Raw genomic sequence first — 25813 nt, forward strand, 5'->3', positions numbered from 1 at the left:
TCTCTAAACATAGAATCATAGAAATGTAGGTCTGGAAGGGACTTCAAGAAGTTATCTAGTCCAGCCCGCTGGGTTTTAGAGCAATTTGTAAAATCAGCTCTTCATGGGGCAGACAAGACCTGTATCTGAGGAACTCCTTGACCAAGTTACCCCAATTTGCACTACTAACTCTACCCTGGGTCCTGATGTGGTACAGCAATATTGTGTGTGTGTGCGGGGGGGCGGAGGGGGGGGGAGAGAGGGAAGTGTGGGTCAATAGTGCCCCACAGTTACACCATGATTTCCATTTTAACAGGGGTGGCAAGGGTACACAAAGTCTGTCTTTTAAGGGATGTTTTTTAAATGTTTATCATTGTTTGTTAAACTGCTGTAGAAAAATCAAGCTGTTATGAGGGGAATCCCATATGAGGTTTGCTATGACTGTTTTTAAAAGTATCAAATGACTAAAAATTTTCTAGTATCTGACATTTTCTTCAGACCTCTTTTACAGAAACTACAGCCCTCTGAGAGGTGATATGGATAGCTGTTACTTTTTGGTGTCTCTAGACTGGATAAATTATTGTAGAAAGATGAAATTTATTTACTGTGTTTATTTTTCATGACAAACACACATTACTGGTTTGATACCGTCCTCTATCTGTGTCAACATCAAACCAGTTTTTAGACTAGAACTCTACTGTGGGTGCTTACACTGATGTCCAGCAGCCTCTTTGATCGTGCTGCCATTGTGTAAAGCCATCACTACCTGTTTTTCTTTGATCACACTCAGTCTTCAACTGTTCAGGACTTGAGTGAGCAGCATGATCAGGTTGCTGTATTGTTGTTGCCGACTAGAGACTTTTACCTTCCATTTATTTAATTAATGCTATTATGCATGAGGATTTTAGAGCACTCAGAAAAATCAGCTGTTAAACAGCAAGTCTCATCCTTACAAACGGGATGCTATTCCCCACAATAATGCCCAGACATAACTGCAAGAGAAGGCATTCTTCTTAATTTTCTGGTGACCTGCAAACAGGCATCTTTTGCATGTACCCCCCTATTTAAAAAAAACAACCCAAATGTTATGCTGGATAAAAAAGGTTCTGAAAAGATTTTTTTCTTTTTGTTTGTCCTTACCACATTTGTCTATTTGATGCCAGTCTCCAACCCTCCAAGGAAACCTCCGGCAAAACAAGGAACTCAAAACCTAATCTTGCAAAAGCACCTGTCAAGCCCCTTTATACCTCAAAAGCAGCAAAGGAGAGTACACTTTCTTTGTCTGTAGCAGGTCCCCTCAAGTCAGACCCCCAATGATCTGTTTTTAACACTGATATTCCATAACAAGTGAAAGCCCAACCTTTCCGTTCTCTGCAGCTTCTAAACAGAAACACCTCTCACACATTTATGAAGTTTGAATATGAATTCCTTCCTTCCCCATGCCCCCTTGTGGAGATCTGGTTTCTTCAAAGGGAGGGCTAGAAAAGCGTATCAAGTTATCTTGAGATTGCAGTTAGTATACGGGGGAGGGACCCTAAGGAGGACGTTTCCCCCACTATGCCCAAGCTCCTACATACCTGACATTAGCTTTGTCGACTCCCATTCCAAAACTGATGGTAGCAACAATAACAGGGACCTTCTCCTCCATCCACTCGTTCTGAATTGAAGTTCTGTCTGCTGCCTTCAGCCCTGGGGAAGGAAAAGGAGAGAAAGCAGGGAAATCAAAGAGAAAGAGTAGACACCCCACAGTTCCCAGCAATCTCGACCCACTCTCCTATGTATAAAAATGTGCTGGTCAAAGCCAAGTATATTACCCCCCACTTCAGACTTGCTCATCATCAAACAAAAGGACTTAATACTCCCCCAACCCTAAGAGGAAAATTCAGTTCCCCCTCAGGCAAAAGCCTGACTTGATAGGCCTGGCAGTATGTCCTGGAGAGCAGTACATTCTGAGTCTGCTGGACTGGCAGAAGGCACTGAGTTTCAGAGCCAAAGGAGCACCTTTCCACCCCACCCCGCTCAGATCAAGGGTCTGTCAACTCAAGCACCTGACCAAATCTCAGCAGCCACAGGATCACATGTAGAGAGTTGCTCCCTAAGGTAGCCCTGACCCAGATTATTAGAGAATGTGAAATTCTGCAGCCCTGACTGAGGGGCTGTACAATGTAGACACAATATCCAGTACCTGCATGATAGGCCTTGGCTTTCACTCCTCTGTAGCTCAGCTCAATAGCCAATTGGTCACAGACCTCTCTCATCCTGCAGTACACAATGCCACAGCCAGAGTATACCTACACAGAGCCAGAGAAGAGAAAATCCAGCAAGCCATCTAGGGGAAGATGGAAAAAGCTAACAGCCATTACTGCTGAGGGGACAGGGCTACAAAAGCTTAAGACTCTTCTCCTCCCTGTGTTGGCTCCCAGCAGCTGCAAACTATCCTTCGAGTTGTAAGAATTCCCAATGGGGTTGATAAACGAGCATGGAAGTAAACCAAGCAGGAAGCATGTCTATCTTAGGTACCGCTATGGTCCATCATTGTAGTATCTGAGCTCCTCACAATCTGTAATGGAGGCAGGGCAGTGCTATTATCCCCATTTTACACATGGAGAACTGAGGCACAGGGAGGCTAAGTGACTTGCCCAGGGTCACACAGGGAGAATTGAACCCAGTTCTTCTAAATCCTAGGCTAGTGCCCTAACCACTGCACAAACCTCTCTCTTTCACTTTTTGCTACAGACACACAACAAAACCAAACCAAAATGTGTGTGCATTTGTCAAGTGGGAGAAAACAAAATCAGCTGAGAAAGAAATGCTATTTTTACACTTCTAATATATTTTAATTTAAAATGGCCCATGTCTAAAGGCACCTTTGTTTGAATTAGATATAAATACAGCTCACCAAAATAAAAACCCACCAAGACCCAAAGATGGTTAGAACTGGTACAGGAACCCACACCAACCCCCCATTCCCCCACCCTTAACCATAAGGGAAATAAAGCATCTGCTGAAACAACATGGACATGTGAAGGCTCACCAGGAAGGATGCCTGCCAATGATCTCTGGCACAGTGGGCCTGATCCTGTGAACTGATGAGCACTGGCAACTCTCATTGACTTCAGTAGGGAATGGAGAGTACTTTGCAGGACTGGACCCAATAAGCATTGAGACCATTCCTGAGTGCTACGCCCTCCAATGCGTTACCAGAGAAGTTCTCCATCAGATATGTACTGAAATGCTGTCCTGCCATAATTCCCTGAACAGTCAGGATTATAGAGAGGGACAGGAGCACATCTGCAATGGCCAGTGTTCCCTACCACATGGAGAGAGGATGCAGAACCAGCGAGGCTACTGCCGTAGCAGCTGTGGGGCAACTCTGTTTCATAGCCTGGAAGTAGAAGGGTGGGGAGATTCTTCTCCTAGCTCCCTGCAGAACCCCCTCACATCAATCCCCATCCATTTAGGCTTGGTATAGGATTGGGGGAAGAGGGCAGCAACACTGTGTGTAGGTATCACTCTATAAAGGCAGAGGAGTTCACCACCCTGTCATCAAGGTGAGGTCAATATCTGGAAGGATGCCAAGTATTTCAGAGATTTAGAATAAGTTTTTCAAAAAGTACCTCAGTGTTTCTTTCAGGGACCTCTCCCTTCCCCATCCTAGACTTATTAGTGCCATCCTGATACCACATTATTTAGGACAGTTCTGTTCTGTTCACCACTCTGTCCCTGAAAGTAGCTTCTGAGACTTAAACCTACCCCTTGGGCATTCTTCTCTTCAAGGGCCTTCAGACAGAAATCCTTCAGATTTGTATAGGGATCAGTCAAGAGCTCCTTAAACTGCACATCATAGAACAGGTTAGATCTGAAGCAAGGCGTCTTAAAGGTGGCAACAGGTTGCTTTAGCTTAAGTGACACCACTATGTCATCCTGGACCTGTTTGGTGGCTGTGGCAGTCAGGGCGATGCATGGCGTGTTGGGTATGCGAGAGCGTAAGGAGCCCAGTCGCAGGTAGTCGGGTCGGAAGTCATGTCCCCACTGGGAGACGCAGTGAGCCTCATCTATTATTAGGTAGGACAAGAGGTTTCGAGACACCAGGGAGTTCAGGGTGGGCTGGAAGGAGGAGGCGGCTGCCATCTCTGGGGTGATATACAGGAGCTTCACCCGGGGCTTCTCGCTTGCTAAGTCGGCCAGAATGATCTTCCTTTCCTGAGCAGAAAGCTTGGAGTTCAAAGAGTAGACTTTGACCTTCAGTGCCAACAAATGATCCACTTGGTCCTGTGATTAAAAAAAGAAGAAAGTGGCATTGAAAAAAGTCTTTACCAAGACAACTACTACAGAGATACACACAGTAACCAAGCTTTACCTCTAGTCCTGTAGTTTCCAGACCCTGTCCACCCACATCTCAACTACCGCGTAGCCTCAGCTCCAACGGTCTTTAATTGCAGGAGTCTTTTTAAACAGGCTTAACTGCAGCAGCTAACAAAACTGCTCAGCTTTATCGTCCACCCATCTCTTTGGGTGACCATCAGCATTTATAAGAGACAAAGGTTCTCTTATCAGCAACGAGACCGTCAGCAGGGACCCAGTCATTTTCAGAGGCTGGAGATGACAATGAGATCATCTCAGGATGATCAGCATCAGATCACTGCGCTGAAGGAAAATGCATAACAACTCCTCATATTTTTGTAGCGCATTTCATCCCTCAGGATCCCAAAACACTTTACTAATTTAACTGAGTATGTGTCAGGATCACGTCAATCATCACTAAAATGGAGCCATCTCTAGGGTAACATTCATCAATTTTAAAAGCCAGAAGGAACTATTAGATCATCCATTCTGACCTTCTGCATAACACCAGCCATAGAATTTCATCCAATCACCTCTGCACAGAGCCCAAGAACTTGTGTTTTAGCAAAAGCATCTCTTCCAGAAAGGTGTCCAGTCTTAATTTGATTACATCAAAAGAGGAAGAATACAGCACTTTCCTTGGTAGTTTGTTCCAATGGTTAAACACCATTCCTGTTGAATATCTGTGCCTTATTTCTAATTTGAATTTCTTTGGCTTTAACTTCCAACCATTGGTTCCAGTTTCACCTTTCTCAACTACATGAAAGAGCTTGTTAGTACCTGCTATTTTCTCCCTATGAAGATACTTATATACTGTAATCAAGTCATTGCTCAATCTAGTTTTTGATAAACTAAACAGATTAAGCTATTTAAATCGCTCACTGCATGGGATTTTCTGCAGCCCTCAAATCACTCTTGGAGCTTTCTTTCACTCTCTCTTTTCAACATCCTTTTAAAAAGAGTATGCAGTATTCCAGAATCAGTCTCACTAATGCCCTGTTCAAAGGTAAGATCACCTCTCTACTCCCGTTTATACATCCAAGGATCGCATCAACCCTTTTGGCCACAGAATCACACTGGGAGCTCATGTTGAGTTACTTGTCCACTGTGACTCCTACATCCTTTGCAGAATCACTGCTTTCCAAGATACAGTCTTCCACTGTGTAGTTATGGCCTGCCTTCCTTGTTCCTAAATGTTTAAACTTGCATTTGGCTGTATTAAGACACATTTTCTTGGAATGGGCCCAGTTTACCAAGTGATCCAAGTCATCATCATTTACCATTCTGCCAATCTTTGTGTCATCCAAAAATTTTATCAGCAGCAATTTTATATGTATTTCCAAATAACTTATTGAAAAAATATTGAAAGTGTCAATCTTAGTCCTAATCCCTGTGGAACGTCACTAGAAACAGCCCCATTTGATGGGAATTCCTCATTGACAATTATTTTTTGAAATCCGTCAGTTAGCCAGCTCCTGATCCCTTTTAAAAAATAGCACAAGATAACGCCAAAGTTCATGCTAACCAGAATGTTGTGTGGTATTAAGTCAAATGCATTACATACGTCTAAGTAAAACAGAAAATATACTCAGGGAAAGCCACTGTTCACAACTGGGTGACTAAGCACCAGAAAAGGCTAAATGTCCATATGTAATTGCCCTGAAGCCTTAAGTGTTTAAGGAGTAGCGCTGCCTGAAACTTCCTCTTTCCTGATGGAATGGGGAAGAATGCCAGAAAGCTAGCTTGATACTTAGAAAAATATCTTATGAGAAAAAAAATTATATTTCCCAGGGCTTTTACTACAGAAATAAATAAAATTATAGTTTTCTTCTTAGGAATGGTCCAATTTAATCCATTTTAGACGTTCTACTGTGCTGCCTCCAGGTAGTACATCTCTGAATGAGGTAACAGGCAACGGGGCAAAAGGAGAGAGAACTGATCATTTAGATCACCTATTAAAGGTTTTAAAAAAAAAATCCTCCTGCAGTTAGTTTAGTTCAAGTCCCCTTATTCCCACCTTTAGGATGTTAGACTGTGATAAAGACCTGCCATGGTTCTGCAAGCCAGGATACTTTAAACTACGGTTAATTGGAAAAACTCTACTGTCAAAGCAGTTAGCAGCAGTATTCTTACCTACTGTACTCACAGGATCAGAAAACCAAACCCACATCAATAAGATGAGAATAGAGAGACAAACTGGGATCAGAGGTTGGCAGTGGGGGAAGGGATTGGACCCAACTGTGTTTCCACACAGTCTCCCCACCCTCCCTTCACTGATTGCTTTTCCACAGCTAACAGGAGATGGTTACCTGAATCAGTGCAATCAGAGGTGAAATGACAATGGTGATGCCCACTGCCAGAACTGCAGGAAGCTGGTAGCACAGGGATTTCCCTGCCCCTGTGGGCATGCATACAAAGACATCGCTCTTGCCTGCAAAGACAACAAAACAAAGCTCAAGGCTACTAAACTATGGCAATTCACCTAGATTCTGCCCTGGAGAACTGGGCACAAAGTCTTCTAGATCAGGGGGAGGGATAGCTCAGTGGTTTGAGCATTAGCCTGCTAAACCCAGGATTGAGAGCTCAATCCTTGAGGGGGCCATTTAGGGATCTGGGGCAAAAATTGGGGATTGGTCCTGCTTTGAGCAGGGGGTTGGACTAGGTGACCTCCTGAGGTCCCTTCCAACCCTGATATCCTATGACATTCTATGACAAGACACATTGCATTGGAAGTGTGTCTCTGCAAGTAAAATGCCGCACGCCAACATGAGAGAGGTTTCTTTTAATTTTTAAAAGAATAATAATAAATAATAAATAATAATAGCAATATTTTGCACTTCTCTACTGGCTTCCTTCCAAGCAACTCTAACCACTTTATAAACATTAATTAAGCCTCATAACACACTTGGGTGACAGGAATTATTCTACCCAGAGGTGTAAATCAAAGTACAGAGAAGTTAAGTGACATACCAAACTTATATCAGCTCACTTCCAGAGAAGCTTGCTTTTAATTCATCTGGCAGGGTCTACATCCAGCTACCAAATCACCTGACCTTTACCGCAGCCTGTTAAACTTTACCACAAATTCTCCCAGTACTGGACTGGAACTGAGAATCTCTCAGTTATAGATAGAATATTTTTTCTCAAATAAACTCTCTCTGTATTAAACAGCATCCACTGACAAAGAAGGATGCCAACCAATACCATGCTATTTAATAGGCAGAACCATACTGGTGATCTAATGCCACCCTGGCTGCTGGCAACAGCTGCATGCAAGTGCTGGTTTCTAGCAGAAACAAGAGAAGGATCCTGGGATTTTGACACTACATTAAAACAGGTGTGACACTGGTTCTTTGAACACCATCTCACGCAGCAAGACTGAAAATTGAAGAGACAAGGTTAGAGTCCCAAGCAAGACAGTCATTCCTTACCTTTCACCACTGTCATGGTTGCACTCTCTTGCAGAGATGTTTTAAAGGAGTCAAACCCAAAGATCTTTTTCAGAGTTTTCTGAACCTTGCCATCTAGGCCTGAGGGAGTGTAGTCGTTCATCCTATAGGTACAGTACTGGAAATAGGTCAAGGTAAAGGAGAAGGAAAGGAGCTTACTTAGCTCAACTGTTGTTCACACCAGCAACCAGTCACAAATTTTTCTTGGTCACTGAGAGAGAATTTTTCCCATTAGATTATTGGCTGCCAAAGCATCATGGGTTAAACTGCTCCAGGAATATTTTTCTGAGAGTATCTATGCTTCCAAAGTCTCTCTCTTACAGAGACAGAATCACATGTAAATCAGCCTCCCTCCCCCATCCTAAAAATAAGGAAAATCTAATCTCATTTACACTTGTGGCAAATCCCTTCTTAGAGACAGCTCTAGCTAGTGCTTCTAATGTAGAGCCACATGTCAGAAACAACTGAGCAAGAAGAGAATTCACTTATGCAGTACGTTCTTTAGACTGAGCAGAGCATCTGATTCACACACAACCTGCCACCCCACTGGGAAGCTTGCTGTGGGGGAATGGCCTGATTAAACAGGAAAGGCTAAGGGAACATCTGTGTCCTTTCTGCCTGCTCTCAATTCTCATCCCATGGCCTCTACCCTCCTAACCCCTCACACCAGCTCTTTTCATACTGGCACCATCTTCACCTGCTCTCCTCCCCTCTCTGCCAACCTTACTGCTTGCCGGGCCTGATTTCACTCCCAGCCCTGCGTCATTTGGTTTTCTCTGCCTGTACTTGCTTCCCAGTTGCCCCCACAGCCTTCTTCTCCCTTACACTCACTGCTTCCTTCCTTCCCCTCTGGCACACCCATGTCCACTCTATGCCCAGATCCTCTTGCCTTCAGTCTACTCCCTCCACCCACACTCCTGCCTCTTACCACCTTCTCCTTCCCCTAGAAAGCTCCCCCCTCCCTAATTATCACTGAGGCAGCAAAGCCGAAAGTACCAGGAGGGGAAAGGAATGAAGGAAATGGGCAGGTTCAGGGTCCCCTTTAACTCAGAACAGGCCCCAGGGGCCGGAGCTGGTTTTAGGGCAGCAACTCTGCTTGGCAAAGGAACCACTTGAAGCAAGGTCCCACCCCTGCACTCTCCGGCCGAGGGAGAGGTGAAGGCCCAGACCCAAGAGACCAGCCCCTGATCGGCACCCTCACTCCAGGGACTACTTTATCCCCAGCTGTTCACAACATCCCCTCACCCCTTTATTCCTCCACTTCCCCCTGCCTACATCCTTCCGCCCAGGCGGCCCCCCCATCTCGTTACTCGCACTTATTCAGCTTCCGTATCGGCGGCTGTTGCTGTTGCTCCCGCCTGGGCGCGGGCTGATGACGTCAGGGCCAATCCCCTTTAACCAGCCCGGTAGGTGCCATTTAGAGTTCCGTCCTCGTGGGCGCACGTTCCCTTCTAACAGGGCCACGTGTCTCTAGGCCCTCCACGGACCCGAGAAGCGCTTCAGGCTTGAGTTCCCCAGGCTCATCACAAGCCGGAAGGGGCGGGTCTTGTTGCTATAGCGCTCGCCTCTTTCTAATCCTAGCGTTTTGCCTGCGTCATCCTCGGTCGCCGGAAGCGTGCGTTAGCCGGGCTGAGGAAGATGGCGGCCGCGAAGCGGAGCGTCCTGTCGTCGTTGGCGGTTTACGCAGAGGATTCCGAGCCCGAATCCGACAGCGAGGCCGGCGCGGCGGGCAGCGATGGAGGGACGGCAGCGGGTGCGTTCCGGGGGAAGCTGCCGTTGCTCCCCCTTCCCGCAGCGCCCCCACTTAGACCGGGCTCCTCCACCGGCTGGAGAACGCCCATCCCCGGCGGGGGTCGCATCCGCCCCGCGTGTTCCCGCGGGAGGGGCGGAACACTTCTCCCCCACCCCGCCGGAGAAACGCTGCCCGCTCCTCTCCGCAGCCTCTCACCCACGGGCGGGAGCCAAGTGGCGGCGGAGGAATGCCCCTACGAGAGGCGGGAACCCCCCCCCCACCACCACCAGAGCGCCCCAGGAAGGGATGAAACGCCCCCACTCATAATCTCTAGGGAGAGCCTCTCCCCGGGTCAAGGGAAATCTGCTCTTTTCCCTCCCTCCGTTGTAGCAGAAGTGAGAATATTCTTTCGGTTCCGGGAACCGTATCACCTCATCCCCGGTATGCTAATTGGGGGGCTGTAAATCTCGTGCGGTAGCTGCGAGAAGGAAGAATTTACTTCTACTCTCTCACCACCAGTAACCGGAGAAAGGGAGCAACCTCCTGTCTCCAGTCGCCTACAGAGGAGTCAGACGCTGTTTCCATCTTAAGAAAACAATCAGCATTAACAGTGAAAAGTTCTCTGTGAATCTAGTGGGAAGCTAATATATTGGGAATTACAGACCAGTCAGTTTAATTTTGGTAGCCAGAAAGATAAAGGGAGCAAATAATCCCATAATCGCTTTGTAAGCACCTAGAAGGTAGTAAGAAACAGTCAATATGGATTTGTCAAAAACAAATAAGGTCAAACTAGCCTAATATCCTTCTCTGACAGGATAACAAGGGTAGTGGGGAGCTGGAGATGTATTATATCTCAACTTTAGTATGCCTTTTGGTGCTGCCTGCCATGACTTTCTTGTGAGCAAACTAAGGAAATATAGTTTCGCCAAACCTGCTATAGGATGTGCGTGTAAGTGGTTGGAAAACTGTACTCAGAGAATAGTTATCAATAGCTCGCAGTCTAGTTGGAGGGGCATATTGAGTTGGGTCCCACAAGGATCTGTCCTAAATCCACTTCTATTCAAGATATTCATAAATGATTTGGATAAGGGCATGGAGAGTAAACTTGTAAAGTTGGCAGGCAGTATCAAGCTGAGAAGTGTCGTGCGCATTTTGGAGGACAAGATTAGAATTCAGAATGGTCTTGACAGTTTGGCGTGACAAAATAGTCTGAAATAAATAGGATGAAATTCAATAAGAACAAATGCAAAGTGCTGCACTTAAGAAGGAATAATCAGTTGCACAAATACAAATGGGAAATGAATGCGTAGGAAGGAATACTGCAGAAAAGGATCTCAGGATTATAGTGGATCACAAACTTAATACGAGAATGGTGTAATACTGTTGCAAAGCTCACATTTTGTGCTTGCTACTGTTAGTGTCCATCTAAATCGGGGTGGATTCATTTTAATCTTTTTTTTTTCTGATTGTACTTTTTTAAGCAGTTTTCCTAAAGAAAGGTCGACATTCATTGGTTGGTAATCATTCAAATGTGTTAATTTGCAACTAAAATATAGTTGTTAAGCTAAATTTTGCTAATCAGGAGGGTGCACTCTTGCTTTACACATTTAACCAGTTATGTAGCTTAATGTACATTTTATTTGGCTTCTTAATTTTTTTTTTTACTATGTTAAGGAATGCATTTGTCACCATTTTCTGTTTTATTAAATCAGTCATTGTCATTGTGTGTCAAGCTGTACTTGGACACTGGAATTCAGTTAAAAGTACAAAGCCTGCATTTTAAAATTGTTCTTATTAAGAAATTTACCATAAGTGTGCTGGATACAGAAAGGAAAAAATTATCAAAACACGTTTTACAAAACTAATTTATTAAAGAAATAATCTAGTTAGTGAATTGACCGGATTATTTTTGGTCACCATATCCTTTGAAATTTTAGAACTAGTAGATCTCATCTCTTCCTATCTAGTTTTTGATTAATAGATTGGGAGAGGAAAATGAGCTTGCCTGCTTTTTCAGCTCTGTTAGTTTCTTAACTTTGAATGAACTAGTTATTGAACTGAACTAGTTGAATAAACTGAAATGAAGAAAATATTCTCTCTGCACCTAGAGAAGAGGGAACTGCTGTCAAAAACTGGTTTAGCACTTCAGCAAATTTTTGTTCCAAGTGTTTAGTCAGTGACTTCAAACAATTTGGTGGCTTGACTTTCTTTAAAAGTCAAAATAAAAACAAGTATTACTCAATATTATTTAATTTAAATGATTTGACCGTAGTGAACTTAGGCTTTAACACATGTTCTTGTAATTTAAAATTTTAAGTGTGTTTATAATGAGAAAAATGTATTTAATTTAAATTAAAAATTTGATTTGAAAAATTGTTTTTATCCACCCTGTTCTAAGTTAACTTTATGCCTTGATTATGCTTTTTCTGTTTGTTTGTTTTTTCCCCCCTGTGTATGGACTAGAAGAAAAAGGAGGTCTGGTGTCAGAAGCATATGGCGAAGATGATTTCACCCGGTTGGAAGGAGATGAGGATGGGTATGAGGAAGAGGATGATGAAAACAGTAGACATTCAGTAAGTAGTTTGTCCTCTTATGCTAGCTGGTCTGACTCCCCATTTAAATGTTTCTATAGTGCCTTCTATATAGGGACTTCAGAATGCTTCCATACTTACCAAATAACTTAATTTCCTTTTGTCTGTTTTAAAATCCAAGAACTCTACCTTTAAAAATATCAGCTCAACTCATCTGTGTTGCTTGTGGCTAACTTTTTAGTTGCCATTTTGGCTCCACTTTGTGGATAAGATAAGGTACTGGCTTTATGTATTGATAGTGGAAGTATAAAATCTTCATTTCTTGAAATATAAAATAGGTGTTTGAAATCCTGTAGTGGGGAAATAAAGAAGAGTGGTGGAAAGCTCAGCTGCACTTCTAAGAGGCATGGGGAAAGCCCTGTAAAAGGGCAGCTAGCTTTTTGCATGATCAGGCTGGAGGATTAGCAGGAATGAACTTGTGTAGCATCATGTTGGTTTTTCTGTTTATAATCCCACTTACTACATCAGTATCATGGTGTAGCAGTGACTTCTTGTCTAGATCTGTATGGCTTTTGTTTGTCATGAAAGCATGGCATGTTTACAACAGCATTTAAATACCAGAGTAATGTGTATCGCAAAGCATCCCTAAGACATATATAGAGAACTTCACAGGGCACCAATAAGCCAAATGTAGTTATGAGATACAAAAGGGTGGGCAGTCTCATCATGGGGCAATGGCCTAATGAGAAGCCAAACAGCTACGAATAGGGAAGTTAGAAATCTATTTTAGGGTTCCATCACTGGATCCAGCTAAGAGGAACCATCTTCTGGATCCAACCCTTGGTAGTAGGTGGTTGAGAAACATAAAGCTTACTCCGTCCTGTCGCTGCAGAAAGGAAGAGAAGGAGCTTTTCTCTCCTTGCCCTCCACAGCCCTGGCTGGTACAAGATTGTATCTCTGCTGCTTTGCCCCTTCTTTGGGCTTTTAGCTGCCGTGAGGAGTGCAGGAGGGAAGTGATTGCTGTGACTGTAATCATTCTCCACAAATTCCATTTTTTGTGACTCTTCCTTGTGATTAACTTCAATGTCTCAGCTTCTGTTCTTAAATTCCAGCTGCAGTTTGGGACAGCTAAGTTATACTTTCACTGGCTCTGGATAGCAGAAGTAAAACACTTTTCTTGTTAAATTCATTCTTCTGCAGCTTAGAAAAGCTGTGACAGCAGAGACCCTGGAGTAACTTTTGGGTATTCAGAAAGAGTGTAAACTAATGCAGTTTCATAGTGTTATGTTGGCAAATGTAAGGGCTAAAAGCATCCTTTTTTAAAAAAAAAGAGAGAGAGAGATCTTAACTTTTGCAGGAACTGATGGGTTAGGCTGAAATGCTTGCCAGGAAAACTTTCTTGTTCAACACTGAGAAGTGGATTTTTCAAGATCTGCATGCATAATTTCTTGGAATGTATAATGTAGCTAGCCACCATTTCAGAGGAGGCAAGATGTGGAGAGCATCTAACTTTCTTCAAATCTCTGTACTAATTATTCATACACTTCCAGTTATGTATGTGACTTATAGCCCTGGATGGTCTACGACCCAGTTACCTAGACTAAGCTTTTGTCTGTTTTTCCATATGTTTACATTGGTCATAGTATTGGCTGGTAGGCTACGTCCCTAAATAGTTGTGTGTAACTTGTATGTTTGGTTTTGTAAATAGTACCTATATGTTAAGGCAGTAGTCTTCTAAAAATCCTTTGCATTGTCTAAGACTTAATATTCGTGGAAGTATTTCACCCTATGTTCTCTTTGATTTAATAGCCATTTTAAATAAAGGGTCACCTTCACATTGGTAAAAGCATCACGAGTCTGATAAAAAACATGGAATTATTCTCTACTGTGATCTTTATATACATAATGTATATTGAATTTTCTGGCAGTTTGACTTCTTAGTTAAGACTGAGATGGCACTTTCGTTAGCAACGTCTTTCAGTTTTTAAATTTCTAATTTTTTTTTCTTTTTGAAGTTGAAACATCAAGTGTTTGGGTTCGGGCTAGAGTTGAAACTGAATGGAGAAGTTTGGGGAAAATCCAGTCAGCGGTCTTTAAGTTATGGGAGGACAAAAAATATTCTTTCTATTTCTTCAAAAGTGACATGTTTTGACTTGAGTTATGTATTTACCTCTAAAGATACATAGCTTTGTATGACCCAAGTTCAGTAGCTAATGGAGCAGTGTAGTCCCAGCTGATGATCAAACCTGGTAAAGTCATAGGTCATCTTTAGCAGGGTTTACCATGCCAATGCACTTCAGAACTTGATCTCTTAAAACTCTTTATTTGGTGGCATTTTGTGCAGCATCTCCCTCTTATTTCTGGATGGAAATGGTAGAATGAAATCCTTCCAGACTCCGGCTGTTTCCTCCTGTGTATTTGGAAGTTGGGTGAAAGTGACTTAGGGTACTAAACTAGAATGACAAAGATGCAGTGTGTGCTGGCATCACTGGATCTTTGGAGCTTGTGGGTCTGGCTTAGCGCCACCAAGCCTGCATGCTGAGCGGGTTGGCAGGCAAGGTGTGTCCTGTGTATGTTGCTGGTGTATGCTTGGCGTGCAGTAGGTCTTGCAAATGCTGCTTTTTCTGTGAGGATTACTGAGCAAGAGCAAGCAAAAACTAACAGCTGGAATTATCAAGTGACAAAAGCTTGCTGCCTTTTATTGTCTAGTTTTGAATCTTCAGGAGCTGTATGAATTCTTCAGGGGATGTTTGCTACTTGGGGTTGTGCTTTTGCTAAACAACTCTTTTCCATGGTTTATCTGATTCATCTCTTAGTCATGCAAAGGGGTGGGATAGAGCTCATGATGACCTTGTTGGTTGAAAGGGTCTTGGACTGTCACTGGGCTGTTTGAATGCAAGCCCCTTGCTATATATGCAGGAACTTGCCAAGCCTACCTTTTAAGCTTAATCCTGTAAATTCTTGTCTTGTAGGAAGATGACGATTCAGAGACTGAAAAACCTGAGGCTGGTGACCTAAAGGTATTTGGAAGTGTGGTGGGGTGCGGTTGGGTAGCTGTCTGCAACAGGAACAAGTCTTAACAGCACGGCTTGGTTCATGGTTTTTCTGCTCTGGTTAGTCTTAGTGCTTAATTGTTTTTATTCTATTTATTTGCACCTGTAACATGAATATTCAGGGATTTTAATTCTGGCTCCTGAAAAAGATCTGAAGAGGCAGCAGAGCTATCTAGCTGGGGCATTGATTGGCATACAGAGGTCTGAAGTCATGAGTGAGCCATGTTGTGAAATGGATCTGACATGATGGTATACTGAAGGAGGCATTATTGCAATGATCTGAAGGAAATCATAATGTAATACAAGGAGCCTATCCTGAATATTCAGAGCCATGTTCTGACACAAATATCTGAACCCTTTCATCTGGAAGACAGATTTTACATGAGAAACAGCTTGATGATGAATCAATTTGGAGTGTATTCCTAGAGATTTTGAAATTTTACAAAATCATTTGAGAAATAATCCAAGCACTTCACACTTGGTGTTCCTGTTGTAGGGATTCTTTGTGCATAGCTATCTGACTGTGAAAGAGCATCATTAATATCAAATTAGAGATGTCCAAATAATTGCTTTTATAAATTACCTTTCACACCCTTGTGCCTTATCTAGCATATACCATGGAATACTTGACACATTCCTGTGGTGCGAGGCAGCAGCTGTTTAATAGAGTGTAGCAAGACTAAACAGGGGCAGGAAGTATAATTGGTGGTGGTGGGGATACTGTAGCCACTTGAAATTGCATAGGAAGCATCTATATAGAGAGAAAACTAATGTTAGAATTCGCCTAGGAAATTAGGTTAAGAATGAATTTCCCTAACAATATGAAAAGTGCTGCTGGATATTGAAAGAGAACAGATTGTCAGGGCCTTAGTTTTACCAAGGACCTGTGTCCTCCCTGACAAGCTATACTTAAACCCTACAGCAAGGCCTTCTGATTTTCAGCAGGAAATTGGAAATGCTGTGGTAGCTTCAGGTACTCTTAAAATATAGGTCTTTATAGGATTTCATTTTTTATCTGATTTGAACGTTTCACAACCACCTGGTACCACGTTTGGTATCAGGAAAAAGGAGAAATACATTGCAGCTTTCTCTTCTGTCTTTATTCAAGGGGGGAAGTGATTGCAACTAAACTATAACCGTGTTCAAAAAAGAGCTATATAAGTTCATGTAGGATAGTCCATCAGTGGCTATTAGCCAGGATGGGCAGAGATGGTGTCCCTAGTCTCTGTCTGCCAGAGACTGGGAATGGGCAACAGGGGATGGATCACTTGATGATGATTACCTGTTCTGTTCATTCCCTCTGGGGCACCTGGCATTGGCCACTGTCAGAAGACAGGATACTGGGCTAGATGGACCTTTGGTATGACCCAGTATGGCCATTCTTATGTTACGTGAAGCCTGCTCCCCGTATCTAGTGCCCCACCTCAGCAACCACTTTCCACTTCTAAATACTGGCTATTACATCTGTCACCAATGGCTAAGCACACTAGTTGGATGTTTCTTCTAAAATTATCAGCAGAGTCAAGAAAATACACACATTGGTTTGCTCTTGTTTCATGTTTCTACAACCATATGGGCTAGCAACAATTTTTTTAAAACAAAAGTTTAGAATCTCCAGCAGAATCTAGCCCTTACTGCAGAATACAGGACCCTGGTGTGGCTACTTGTCCTGCACCTGTTGTGTGAATGAATGAGCTCAATCTCCAGAGCAGTTGACATGACACCTTTTTCCAGCTGTTGATTCCACCAGAAAATACTAATTTTCTTCCCCATGTTACATATCATTCAGCTGCAAACAAAAAACCTGTCCATGATAGCAGTGATGCAATCACTCCTGCTACATCTTATGTATTTAGGTTTTAGCAAAGTATCACCGTGCTATCTATCAAAATATTCATTCATAAACAGTTTTCTCCTTTATAACTTTCATGCTTCTAATGCCTAATGTCCACTGCTGTCCCAATCAATCACTAGGGCTGCAGTTTTGATGCCACAAAAACTTAGTATTACTTGTATTACTGTACTGCCTCAGAGCCCAGCTCATGGATTAGCCTGTTGTGCTAGGCACTGTACAAACACATAACTAAAAGATGGTTCCTGCCTCAAGGCACTTAATCTGGGTTCTTGCACTGCTAGGTAAAACAGGCAGGAGATGGAGGAATAGAGCTTCTCTGTGTGCGCACACATTTGTAATGAGCAGTAACAGGCAAGAAAATACAAACGGAGAAATAAAGCCACAGAGGCTGAGTGACATGCCTAAGGTAATGCACTAAGTTCTGATTCCCATTCCAGTGCCTGAACTAGGAACACCTTGCCTGCAGCCTCTCTGGTCCTCAGAAAATGCATTCTACTTTGTCACCTTCCTGCCACTGATTTAATGCTGTCCTGGAATTCAAATGGATCTAGGAATAGAGCCACCGCTCAAATCTGTGCTATTCCTCCATTTAAGTTGGCAATGGCTCTTTTTAAGGCCTGCTCTTTCACGTTAGCTTTCCACTGCTGCTCTATCAAAGCTGGAGCAGAGTGCCAGCTACACCTGCCCTGGGGAGGAACAATTGTAACAGAAGAGATAATGGGGAAATCGAGAATTACATAGACTAGTGTTAGAGAGCCGTACAGTAAATGAACAAAACATTGTTGAAACATAAAAGCGGGTCTTGCATCAAGGACTTTAATGGTCTAATTTGAAATACAGTATTAAAGAGAGACCGTTATATTCAAAACTTGGAATTAGAGCATCAGAGAGGAGATTGGTACACCTTTACCCCGATTTAACGCAACCCGATATAACACGAATTTGGATATAACGTGGTAAAGCAGCTCTCCGGGGGGAGGGGGGGCTGCATGCACTGGTGGATCAAAGCAAGTTCGATATAATGCAGTTTCACCTATAACGCCGTAAAAATTTTTTGGCTCCCGAGGACAGCGTTATATCTGGGTAGAGGTGTATTGGGAATTGAGAAAAATCCTTTAATTAAGGACGTGAGAAGAGAGGAGTCAGTGCTGACAAGACGTAGACTGTTGCTATCATAGCCTGTAGCATGGAAGAAAATGTAAAGCTGAATGGGAGGCTGAGGCTTGGAGTATTTAGGCAAGTGGAGTATGTTGGACATGGAGGGAGCCTGTGCCTAGGGGGAAGTGAAAGCTGAGATCTGGGGCCAAGTTCAATGCATATATAAGCAGGTGCATCACCATTGACTTCAGAGGACTTGTACCCACTGCTATAGTAGTTAATGCCCTTAACAAGGAAAAGAGTTGCGCACAGCCTTGGATGTGAGAACCAAGAGCTCCAACTTAATGTGAAAAAAGAAGAAACTGGAATGGTTTAAAACACAACCCCATGGAAAACTGGAGGGGAAGAACATTTTAGCGTCGTCATGCTTCTGAAAAATAGTTCAAGCTTTCATTATTTTTTTCATAACCTGACAGCCCATGTTTACAGTAATCACGTTGGGGGCATTGATATGATTATAGCTGTATTTGAATTCTCTGTGCAGTTTAGAGAAGTATTAAACATTTTAAGATAACTTAGAATTCAACTTTGTTGCTGGCAGAGGGACATGAGAAGAAGGAAGGTCTTGTGGTCAAGACAGAGGACTTGAGGAAGAGGGGCAGGGGAGAGGAGATTGGTATTATTTTCCTAACTCTTCCACAGATTTAGTCTAATCTTAGGCAGGTTGTTTAATCTCTCTCCACCTACCTCCAGGAGATTTTGAGGCTTAACGTCTGAAGTGCTTTCAGGTCTTTTGAGAGACGATGATATATTTAATACAAGTGTGTGTAACTTCTCTTTAGTCTGGAATAATACCTTGCCCTTGTACTGCCTCCTCACAGCTCAGAGTCCCTTTCCCCCCACAAACCTTCCTGGAGACCCACTCTCCCGCCCTCTGCTGCACTCACCAGCACCCTGCTGGCAAGAGCCCTCCTGAAGGCAGCCAAAGGTTGTCTTCCTCTCAGCCAGCCCTACCCCCTATCAGAACAGAGCAGCAAACTTTGAATTTTTTTTTAGTACTCAGCTGGGCCGCAGCTGTGTGCTAATTGGGCCATGGGTTGAGAACTGCTGCACTAGATCTTGGCCAGCACGACAGGGAAATATCCTTTCTGTGTGAGGAGGCAGTCTTATGAAGTTGCATCTGTCTTGGGGAAGAGCTGGAAGAAATGGCAGGGAGAGCAAAAGGAAATGGAGCTTTTGTAATGCTCAATTTATATTTTCCTTATCTGTTGGCTTTAGGCATAAACAGAATAGGCATATGCCAAGGGTGCAAAATAAGAGTGCCACAAAATATCCTTTAGGTGGTTTCTGTTTTTTAAATGAACTGCTAGCCTGGAGAGTCCCCAGTCATGGGCTTCCTCAGGATGTCAGCCTGCCAGGTGTCCCAAAATCAGATTCCTAAAGTGGGGTGGGATTTTATTAAAACTCATCACCATAAATCTTCTCTAAGGTGCTGGTTGCGTTTTCACTAGTGATGTTACCAAGAAATCCATTGGAAAACTTCATTTTAAAAGTTCTGCAAGAATTTCTTACCTACCTTTTCCACCAAGTGGCAGTATATTTCTGTTTTATTTCTTCCCATCCCTTTGATCTTCTTAACATGTTCAAACTAGGGAGTAACCATAATCCTGGCTATCATAAACCCAAGGTGGAGGCATGACTAGTGGAGAGCCATTTGATTAACCCACTAACAGCTTTGGATAATATCTTTTCCAGTCAAACATAATTTTCATTCTCCATTGGTTTCATAAGTATAGCATGACCATACTGGGTCAGAGCAATGGTCCATCTAGCCCAGTATCCTGTCTTCCAACAGTGGCCAGGGCCAAATTCTTCAGAGGGAATGAACAGAACAGAGCAATTATCGAGTGATCCATCCCCTGGTGTTCAGTCAGTTTCTGGCAGTCAGAAGTTTAGGAACACTTGGAGCATGGGGTAGCCTTTTCATCTTGGCTAACAGCCATTGATGAACCTATCCTCCATGAATTTATTAAATCATTTTTTGAACCCAATTAAACTTCTTTGTGTGTGTGGCTTTTTCAACATCCCCTGGCAACAAGCTCCACAGATTGACAATGCCGTTTGTGAATTACTTCCTTATGTTCATTTTAAACCTGTTGCCTCTTAATTTCATTGAGTGATTTCTAATTCTCGTGTTATGTGATGGGATAAATAACACTTCCTTATTCCCTTTCTCCACACCATTCATGCTTTTATAGACCTCTCTCATATCTTCTCTTTTCTAAACTGAACAATTCCAGTCTTTAATCTCTCCTTATACGGAAGCTGTTCCATACTCCTAATCATTTTTTGTTGCCCTTCTCTGTATTTTTTTCCCAATTCTAACTTTTTTTTTAAATGGGGCAATGAGACCTGAATGTAGTATTTGAGGTGTGGGCCTACTGTGGATTTATGTAGTGGCATTATATTGTCCTAATTGTTCCTGACATTGCTTTTTGATTGCTGCAGCACACTGAGCAGCTGTTTTCAAAGGGCTATCCATGATGACTCCAAGATCTTCTGAGTGGTAACAACTATTTTAAACCCCATCACTTTTGTTTGTTTAATTTGGATTATATTTCCCCATGTGCATTACTTTTCACTTATAGTGGTGAATTTCATCTGCCATTTTGATATCCAGTCACCCAGTTTTGTGAGATCCGTGTAACTCTTTGCAGTCCGCTTTGGACTTAACTATTTTGAGTGATTTTTGTATCCTCTGCAAACTTTGCCACCCCACCATTTACCCCCTTTTCCAGAATGAATATGTTGAACAGCACTGGTTCCAGTATAAATCCTTGGTGAACTCCACTATTTATCTCTCTCCATTGTGAAAATTGACCGTTTTATTCGCATCCTTTGTTCCCTGTCTTATGGATCAGTAACTGGTTAAAAGAGGAGCTTTCATCTTGTCCCATGACTGCTTGCTTTGCTTAAGAGCCTTTGGTGAGGGACCTTGTCAAAGGCTTTCTGAAAATCTAAGTACACTATATCCACTGGATCCCACATGTCCACATTCTTGTTGATCCCCGCAAAGAATTGTAGTAGATTGGTGAGGCATGATTTCCCTTTACGAAAGCCGTAGTGACTCTTCCCCCAACAAATAGTGTTCAGCTATGTCTCTGAAATTCTGTTCTCTACTATATTTTCAACCAGCTTGTCTGGTACTGAAGTTAAGCTTACCTATCTGTAATTGCTGGGATTGCCTCTGGAGCCTTTTATAAAAATTGGCATTACATTAGCTGTCCTCCGGTCATCTGGTACCGAGGCTGATTTAAGAGCATTTACAAACCACAGTTAGTAGTTCTGCAGTTTCATATATGAGTTCCTTCAGAATTCTTGGTGAATATCATCTGGTCCTAGTGACTTATAATTATTTAATGTATCACTTTGTTCCAAAACCACCTTTATTGACACCTCAGTCTGGGATGGTTCCGCAGATTTGTCCCCTAAAAAGAAAGGCTCAGGTGTGAGAATCTCCCTCACATCCTTGGCAGTGAAGACTGATGCAAAGAATTCATTTAGCTTCTCCACAATGGCCTTATCTTCCTCGATTGCGCCTTTAGTACCTTGATCATCCAGTGTCCCCACGGATTATTTGGTAGGCATCCTGCTTCTGATGTACTTAAAAATATTTTTGCTGTTAGGTGTAAGGTATAATATGCAATAAACATTGCATATTTCAGAATAAAGCCACACAGTTCACTTTTGGAAATGTATGTTAAATGTGAGGCTTGGGCATTTCCATGTGCTGTAGAAATGGCCTGGTGCAACCCTTTCAGGTTTTAGGGCCAGCCGAAGATTAAACCCGTGCTATCCTGTTGTAAAAATGAGATTAAACGGCTATTCTTGGATCAGTTAATTGTGCAGTTATTCATAACCAATGAACATGTTCTGCTGCCTTTCTAATAGGCACAGCTATGAGCAAATGGGGAATGAATTCTTTAAGTTTGTGTTCAGTCAAATTAAATGTAGGATTTTATCTGAACAATAATCAAGCAAGACATTGATTCTCTAATTTAAAGAATTAAAGAATTCTCTAATATAAAGAATTTAAAGAACATGGAGTTAGGATTCCTTGCACCTGTGGCTCAAGTCCATTCCAGAGACTGCATAAAAGCAGTTCAGAATTTATTGCTGTTTAGGCCAAAAACACACCGCCTTAGAAAGGTGTCATTGCTGTCATAGGCAAAGGCTGTGGAGTTATAAGTGGATAAAAGCATAATTTTCTGTACTAGCTTTATATAAAAGGTATGGTGGGGGAACGCTTTCCAAATTGGGTCACCACCTGTGACTCATGGAAATATGGAGAAGTGCCCAGGCTCCTCTCCCCTACACAGCACTTACATTTACATTTACCCTGTATCTTTTTCCTTGTTTTTTTATCAAACATCGCAGTTGCTCTCGATGAACATATTTCTGTTCACTTATAAGAAGTGCCACGGGCACATGCCTTCTCACTTATTTCAATCATAGATGAAAACAGCCTGAATGACCAAACAGACTGCAGCTTCCTCTTTGTCATGTTGACACTAAACTTTTGAGCAGCAAGTCCCAATAAGCTTTTCAAGTTCAGACACTGATGTGTCACACTGCTGTTTCTCTGGTGAAGACTAGCAGAAGTATTTTATACATCAGAGCTGTTTGACTAACTGCAGATGGGTGTGTCAGTGAATGAAAAGTGTGTGCCTTCAAACTGATTAGAGAAGTGTAAACTTTTGCTCAGAGCAGACAGTGAGCAGGAAGCTAGTTCAGCAATATGGTGTTCTAATGAAAAGAAGCACAAGCTCCTGATGGCTGTAACTTTGAAAAAAGCAGATTGATCTCTAGAATTTTTCCTGGGGAGAATTGTCCCTGGTATGAGACCCTGCATGCTGAGTGTAAATCCAAATCCCTTTACGTGGGGATTATAATTACCAAGAAGGTAAACCCCCTTACCTGTAAGCAGATAGTAATTAAAAAAAAATATATATATGTATATATATATATATATATATATATAGAACTACAGAAACACAAAGAATTATATTCAGTAGGGGGGGAAGAAATGATTGACCGTTCAGTTAGCATGGAAAGGACTTGGATGGATGGCATCCCACAACCTACATGAGCCTCTTCGGGCCCTCTCTTCTGGGTGTGGAGCCATGGGTTTGAGGCAAGAGGGAAATGTATGGCGGCTTTGTGAACCTGGCTCTAAAATGTGGTATTCTACTGGCATTCATGGCTCTCTTGTTTAGGGTCAGAAGGGTTAAGGAGCTGTGTGTAATCATGCAGTGTGCTTGGCCTACTGCTAGAAGCACAGAATATTGTTACTATTTCAAAGCAGTAAAGAAATAAGCCCTTGGGTCCTCTTTCCTTTTGTTTTTAATTCCTTTGGCATAAACTGGGCTAGTCATGGGGGGGGGGAGAAGAAATTGGTTTGAATCATAGTATTAGGCATACCCCTCTACTAAACTCTGATCTGAAGGATTCTGGACCTAGACATTGTGGGGACGGGCTATTAAAACAGGGCATTGAAGTCAAGCAAGGACTGTGTGAGCCCAACCCTTCTGCTCGGCTCCCTTCAGATGGCATTTGCAGGGCAATCATTAACTCTCAAGCCCTGATTACTGTGCTGATTACCCTTGATATCAGGAAGTCAGTGTATATGGCCGCTTACTTGCAAGTGAGGGTATGTCTACACTGCAGTTAATAACCTACAGCTCTCTGGGGCTCTAAGGGCTGTTTAATTGAGGTATAGACATTTTGGGCTTGGCTGGGCTGGACTGGGCTGTAGGACCCTGCAAGGTGGGAGTGTCCCAGAGCTTGCACTGCAGCCCCAGCCAGAATATCTACACTGCAATTAAACAACCACTGAGCCAAAGCCCTGTGAGCCCAAGTCAGCTGGCTCAGACCAGTCACATATTTTTAACTGCAGTGTAGAGATGCCCTGAGTCCAATAACTGCTTACAGACTTTGAAAGCTTGTTGTCCTGTCAGAAGTTCCTTTTTCATGGAACCCTCCCCTCACTTTGTGTATCGGGACTCTGGGAGGCTGCCAAGTTAGACTTAGACTACAGGACAAAAGAAGCAGAGGGGTGTCAGATTTTAGAAAAACAGTGTATTTCCTAAGCAAATCTAACAAAGGGCCTTTTGATAACCTTCAGAGACATGCTCAGGTTTTACTGTAACCTTGATCCAGCCCTCCCATAGAATAATTCCTTCAGTGGATGAGTGATCCCTTGGCTACTTTTAGGGAGGAGATAGCAATCATTTTGATTTGGGGAGAGGGGAGAGTAATATCAGTATGGGATTACAGCATCCAAACTGTGATGCTTGTGATCATTCTTGCCTCCCCCAGCTCTTCCTAACTGTCATTGTGGGCTCTCAGAGATATTACTAATTTCGGGTGATAGTTTTGCTCTGTAAACCAGCAGGTGAACATACGATAATGGAGTCTCTAACACTGGCACTGTCAAAGCACACTAGCAACTCTGTGCTCAAGGCTGTAAGACAGCTTCTGTTTTAAGCCCAGTTCTGGAAAGCCACCGGCACCAATTTTTGCCAAAAAGAGTTTGTGTATTTGTTTGTTACTAATTTGAGTTTCACATAACTCAATGTTTGCCCAATTAATCTTAGAATTTCCACTAAAAAATTCTTTTTACTGGAAATTCTAAGATTAATTGGGCAAACATTTTGAGTTATGAAGCTCAAAGTAGTAACTTTTAAAATGTTCCTAATATCTTTAGGTCCACTCAACCAGCAGTGGGATGCATGCAACCCTCAAATATAGGGAATGGATATCATAAGCAATAGGAACTAGTATGAACATGTCTTAAAAGGATGAGCTTCCATATGAGGAGAGATTAGAAAGAGTGAGACTGTTCAGCTTAGAAAAGAGATGACAAAGGGGGGCCTGATAGAAGCCTATAAAATCATTAGTCTGGTCTGGAGAAAGTGAATAAGGAAGTATTATTTGTTCCTTCACATAACACAAGAACCAGGGATCACCCGATGAAATGAATAGGCAGAAGGTTTAAAACAAATGTAAAGAAGTACTTCTTCACACAACGCATAGTCAGCCTGTGGAACTCCTTGCCAGGGGATGTTGTGAATACCAAAATTATAACGGGTCAAAAAAGAATTTGATAAGTTCATGGAGGATAGGTCCATCAATAGCTATTAGCCAAGATGGTCATGGATGCAACCCCATGCTCCAGGTATCCCTAAACCTCTGACTGCTTGAAGCTGGGGCTGGATTACTTAATACAGTAAAAGCTGTTTTATCTGGCACTTCACCAATTGGAAAGCTCTATAAACTGGCATTTCTCATCTTCATTGAAATTCCGGTTTATAGTCCAGTTGGTGTGGGGCCCACAGAAGGATGGGGCACGGGAGGGAATGTGGAGCATGGGTTCTGGGAGGGAGTTGGAGTGTGGGAGGGGACTTGAGGCAGCAGGGTGGGGTGCAGGAAAAGGTGCAGAGTGCCGGATCTGGGGGGCATTCACCTCAGGCGGCTCCCCGCAAATGGCGACTTGTGCTGGCCACTCCTAGGCAGAGGCACACAGGTAGCTCTGCACACTCCGCCCCCCGACCCGCACCAAGCACTAGCTCTGCAGCTCTCATTGGCTGAGAACCGCGGCCAATGGGAGCTGCAGGGGCAGCGCCTGCAGGCGGAGGCAGTGCATGGAGCAGCCTGCCCCGCCTCCGCCTAGGAGCAGCCATGACAGGTCCCTTGCAGGGAGCTGCCTGAGG

At 43.0% G+C, this 25813-nt stretch overlaps 2 protein-coding genes across 14 annotated transcripts in view; one reads left to right on the forward strand and one right to left on the reverse strand.

The window, feature by feature from the left end:
• RECQL5 (RecQ like helicase 5) overlaps positions 1 to 9309 on the reverse strand; it is a 59238-nt gene extending 49929 nt beyond the window's left edge. For 7 of the 11 annotated variants that reach the window (XR_012154767.1, XM_073310459.1, XM_073310457.1 and 4 more), the window contains exons 1-6: positions 9018 to 9309; positions 7755 to 7890; positions 6633 to 6754; positions 3733 to 4251; positions 2165 to 2270; positions 1557 to 1668 (exon numbers count right to left, since the gene is read on the reverse strand). Coding sequence is in view for 10 of the 11 variants with exons in the window: in XM_073310459.1 (XP_073166560.1) it covers positions 1557 to 1668; positions 2165 to 2270; positions 3733 to 4251; positions 6633 to 6754; positions 7755 to 7890; positions 9018 to 9074 (1052 nt within the window). In the remaining variant the exon portion in view is untranslated. Of the gene's footprint in view, positions 1 to 1556; positions 1669 to 2164; positions 2271 to 3732; positions 4252 to 4339; positions 4552 to 6632; positions 6755 to 7754; positions 7891 to 9017 lie in introns of those variants that run through there. The other 4 variants (XM_073310456.1, XM_073310455.1, XM_073310460.1 and 1 more) reach the window with 4 other exon arrangements.
• A 45-nt stretch (positions 9310 to 9354) lies between these two features.
• Positions 9355 to 25813, forward strand: part of SAP30BP (SAP30 binding protein) — a 55180-nt gene continuing 38721 nt past the window's right edge. The window contains exons 1-3 of one of the 3 annotated variants that reach the window (XM_073310466.1): positions 9355 to 9525; positions 11971 to 12077; positions 15008 to 15055. In XM_073310466.1, the coding sequence (XP_073166567.1) occupies positions 9411 to 9525; positions 11971 to 12077; positions 15008 to 15055 (270 nt within the window). In that variant the 5' untranslated portion in view covers positions 9355 to 9410. Of the gene's footprint in view, positions 9526 to 11967; positions 12078 to 15007; positions 15056 to 25813 lie in introns of all 3 variants that reach the window. The other 2 variants (XM_073310465.1, XM_073310467.1) reach the window with 2 other exon arrangements.

This window comes from Lepidochelys kempii, chromosome 14 (assembly GCF_965140265.1).
Source record: "Lepidochelys kempii isolate rLepKem1 chromosome 14, rLepKem1.hap2, whole genome shotgun sequence".
Lineage (NCBI taxonomy): Eukaryota > Metazoa > Chordata > Testudines > Cheloniidae > Lepidochelys > Lepidochelys kempii.